The following is a 3,605-nucleotide window of genomic DNA, read 5'->3' as shown; positions in this document are numbered from 1 at the left end:
TTCTCATATATTTGCTCCTTTTCTTGTGGTGTTTCACTACAAGACATATAACTATAAATAATAGTTTATTAATAGTAAAAAAATGAACTAAAAATTTATATATTTTCATAAAACTTGAATTACTATCAACCTTAAAGTTTGAAATTCCATCTCAGGTAATACATCACCTTCTTGTAGAAGGAAAAAATCATCTAAAAGATGAATACGAGAAAATGATTTAGTACTTCTTATTGTTAGAAAATTAACGTCACTTTCAAAATCATTCATTCCAAGATGAAATAAAATATGCTTCCCTTCTACTGGAAGACAGACACCTATACATTGGTTCATTGGGTTAGAAGGTAATTGCTTCTTTTTTGGAAAGTATTGAAAAAAAGATAACTGAGAATCATATGAATAATAATCAATAGTTTTAATAGACTTAGAAAGAGAAAACCCAAAAACTATATTTAAGTTTGTTTGAATATAAAATGATAAACAAGACTTATTCAATAAACTCTTAAAAAATTCATCTTTATTCCATCCTTGCAAATCACTATCAAAAACAATACATTCACTCATAACTGAAAAATAAAAAGTATTTAGTTCTTATTCAAAAAATAATATTTAATCCTTATTAATTGATTGTCTTTTTTATTAATATTCTTATTTTATCGTATTATATTAATATTGCTTTACTACCAATAAATAACTAAATGTTACTTTAGTTTATATATAAAATTGATAATTGGTTTTAGAAATAAAAATGGGGTTTGTGATTAATCATAATACAAGTTGTTACTTTTAAACAATTCCTATTTTCTTTAATAATAAGAAATAATTTAAAAGAAGGTGAACAATTAAATTCGACAGAGTAAAATCTAAAATGAAAAAAAATTAAATTCTAATTGTTTAATATATTCTATTATTATTCTTCAATAAAATATTAAAAAAAAAAATAAAAAATAAAAAGAAACATAAGAATAATATTCATTAAATTTATTGTAAAGAATTTTTTGATAAACAATTGAATTGAGTGATTGGCATGGCATACAAATGTGACTGTTTAACTATTATTGTTTGAGTTATTGAGAATGTTTTAGAAAGAACATGGGTCAAACAGTCTTTACTTACAAAAGCAGTGTAAACACCTTTTTCAATAATCCAACAAGCGGAATCAGTATCAAATGAGCTAAGATCTCTAAAAGTTCGAGTAAAAGAAAGTTGTTGATTTTCATTTGGAAATAATAATTTTGTTTTACCAAATGCTTTTAATTCAATAGATGGATGTTCTAAACGGTCTTCAGGTATTGAAACGTATATTTGAATAACTTCTTTTCCTTCAAAAGTTCCAGTATTTGTTACGGTTACAGTAAAGTGAATAAGTTGATGTTCTAAATCAACAGAAACATTAAAGTTAGAATATTCAAATTGAGTATATGATAACCCATATCCAAATGGGTATGAACATTTTTGATTGAATGTTGTATAATAACGATATCCAACATAAATATCTTCTTTATATATTACTTTTGTTGGTTTAATTAGATCATCTCCTGGAAATGATTGCAAATTCGGTTGGTTTAAAGTAATTGGAAAAGTTGTTGGAAGTCTACCAGATGGATTTGTATGACCAGATAATATTGAAGCAACAGCATTACCACATTGCTCTCCGTTAATCCAACAAACAATAATTCCATCAACAAGATCTTTCCAACTTTCTATTTCAATAACACCACCAATATTTAAAACTATAATAACCTTTTTATTAACAGAATGAAATATCTCACTAACACATTTGATTGTATTAATTTCATTTGGTTGAAGAAAGAATGATTGTAATGTTCTATCATAAAATTCACCACAAATTCTTCCTATAGTAAATACTGCAATATCACATTCTTGTGAACATCTAATACCCCATCTTTTCTCAAATAATAATTCTTCGTAATCTTTAAATAAATTAAAAACTCCCATATAAGTATCTACTGATCTTTTATTTTGTTGATAAACGTGTTGAGAATAAATTCTTTCAACTGGTTTATCAATAAACATTCCTTGTGCTAATAATCCTTCTTTAATTGAAATAACTCTTGATGGATTAGATTGACCACTTCCAATACCAAATGCAAATGGTCCATATGATGCACTTCCAATGAGACAAATTTTTGATGACTCTTTTATTGGTAAACATTGATTATTTTTTAATAACACACACCCTTCTTCGGCAACTGATAGAGCTACATTTGTGTAATCAATCATTTGTTTTATTGGTTTAATAGAGTTTGTAAATTCAATTATTCTATCAACAGATTCATCAATTTCTTTCATTAATTTATCATTTCCTTTTTTGATTTCTTCAAATAGTTCAGTATAATTACTTGGCTTTCCTGGTTCAATTAGGTTATTTCCTCCTAACACCATTCTCACAGTATCTTTACATGCATACCAATCAGTCATAATGATTCCGTTATAACGAAGGTCTTCTCTTAGTAACATCTTCATTTCTTCATTTTCTCCAACATATTGCCCATTTACTTTATTATATGAAGTCATTAAAGTCATTGGGTTTCCTTGAAGTGCGATTCTAAATGCTTCAACATAAATTTCTCTCAAAGCACGTTGTGATATTTCAACATTAATTTCTTCTCTTTGTGTCTCTTGATTATTGGCAACAAAATGTTTAACACAAGCCGCAACCCCATTTTTTTGTACTCCAATTATGTATGAAGCTCCCATCTCCCCAGCTAAAAGAGGATCTTCAGAATAACATTCATAATTTCTTCCTGCTAATGGATGTCTTTGAATATTAATTGCTGGTGCAAGAAGAACTCCAATAGATTTATTAACACATTCACTCCCAATAGCTTCTCCCTCTATCATGGCCATGTCCTTGTTAAATGTAGCAGCAATACATGTTGCTGATGGAAAAGAAGTAGAATTTTTAATAAATAATTTAGAACCAATTCGAAGTCCAGAAGGACCATCACAAAGATTTATCGGAGGTGAAATACCAGTAATTGGATAAGTCATTGACCCACTTGCCCAAACACATGACTTAATTTCAGTCAAAGAAGGAAAAAATTTAAAAGGATTCATTAAACAAATATATTCACCAATCATTAATCTTAATTTTTGTTCTAATGTTAAATATTCGTGAGGGAGTTTGTGAGAATTGTCTTGTGGTAATTGGTTCATTTAAAATTAAAATTCTTATTTATTACTTTTTATTCATAAAAATCATAACCTCATTCTTTCTTTTTTAAAGTTAATTTCTTTGTTATTTATCTTTTTAAAATGAATGTTAATTTATTTCCCAAATACAGATGAAAAATAAAATAAATATCTTTTTAAATTTGGACAAATAAATAAAAATTTTACCAATTTATCTTTATTCTTTTTTGATATATATAACGATATTTGTTGTAATTGTTTAATTTTCCATATTTTTTTCGAAAAGAGAAAAAAAGACAAACCCTAAATCTATATTAATTAACTAATAATAATTATAATAAAAAACTATACTTAATGAAAAGAGACAAAAAGAAGCAAAAAAAAAAAAAGAAAAAAAGAAACTTCTACAATAAATTTATAGATCAAATTAACTATATTTATAACAAATCTAA

At 26.0% G+C, this 3,605-nt stretch overlaps 3 protein-coding genes across 3 annotated transcripts in view, besides 8 other annotated features; 1 reads left to right on the top strand and 2 right to left on the bottom strand.

Moving 5' to 3' along the window:
* Positions 1 to 61, top strand: part of EDI_195370 (uncharacterized protein) — a gene marked incomplete at both ends in the record, with an annotated part of 1,293 nt that extends 1,232 nt beyond the window's left edge. Inside the window, one exon of the mRNA XM_001733327.1 lies at positions 1 to 61. This exon is cut by the window's left edge and continues 1,232 nt beyond it. Coding sequence (XP_001733379.1) covers positions 1 to 61 — 61 coding nt within the window.
* Positions 53 to 106: a sequence feature (AT_rich).
* On the bottom strand, positions 106 to 561 carry EDI_195360 (uncharacterized protein; the record flags this gene model as incomplete). The annotated part of the gene is made up of 2 exons (XM_001737381.1): positions 106 to 443; positions 498 to 561. 2 exons carry the CDS (start codon positions 559 to 561, stop codon positions 106 to 108), a joined length of 402 nt encoding a protein of 133 aa, XP_001737433.1.
* Positions 562 to 629: 68 nt separating this feature from the next.
* Positions 630 to 671: a sequence feature (AT_rich).
* A 197-nt stretch (positions 672 to 868) lies between these two features.
* Positions 869 to 912: a sequence feature (AT_rich).
* A 14-nt stretch (positions 913 to 926) lies between these two features.
* Positions 927 to 966: a microsatellite.
* A 12-nt stretch (positions 967 to 978) lies between these two features.
* EDI_195350 (thermostable beta-glucosidase B, putative) lies at positions 979 to 3,177 on the bottom strand (the record flags this gene model as incomplete). Its single annotated transcript, XM_001737380.1, has 1 exon — positions 979 to 3,177. One exon carries the CDS (start codon positions 3,175 to 3,177, stop codon positions 979 to 981), a length of 2,199 nt encoding a protein of 732 aa, XP_001737432.1.
* Positions 3,176 to 3,220: a sequence feature (AT_rich).
* Positions 3,221 to 3,308: 88 nt separating this feature from the next.
* Positions 3,309 to 3,359: a sequence feature (AT_rich).
* Positions 3,360 to 3,463: 104 nt separating this feature from the next.
* Positions 3,464 to 3,498: a sequence feature (AT_rich).
* Positions 3,499 to 3,510: 12 nt separating this feature from the next.
* Positions 3,511 to 3,554: a microsatellite.
* Positions 3,555 to 3,605: the final 51 nt, after the last annotated feature.

Source organism: Entamoeba dispar, genomic scaffold (genome assembly GCF_000209125.1).
Source record: "Entamoeba dispar SAW760 scf_1105229460581 genomic scaffold, whole genome shotgun sequence".
Classification (NCBI taxonomy): Eukaryota; Evosea; order Mastigamoebida; family Endamoebidae; genus Entamoeba; species Entamoeba dispar.
This window is presented reverse-complemented; position numbering and strand designations above follow the sequence as displayed.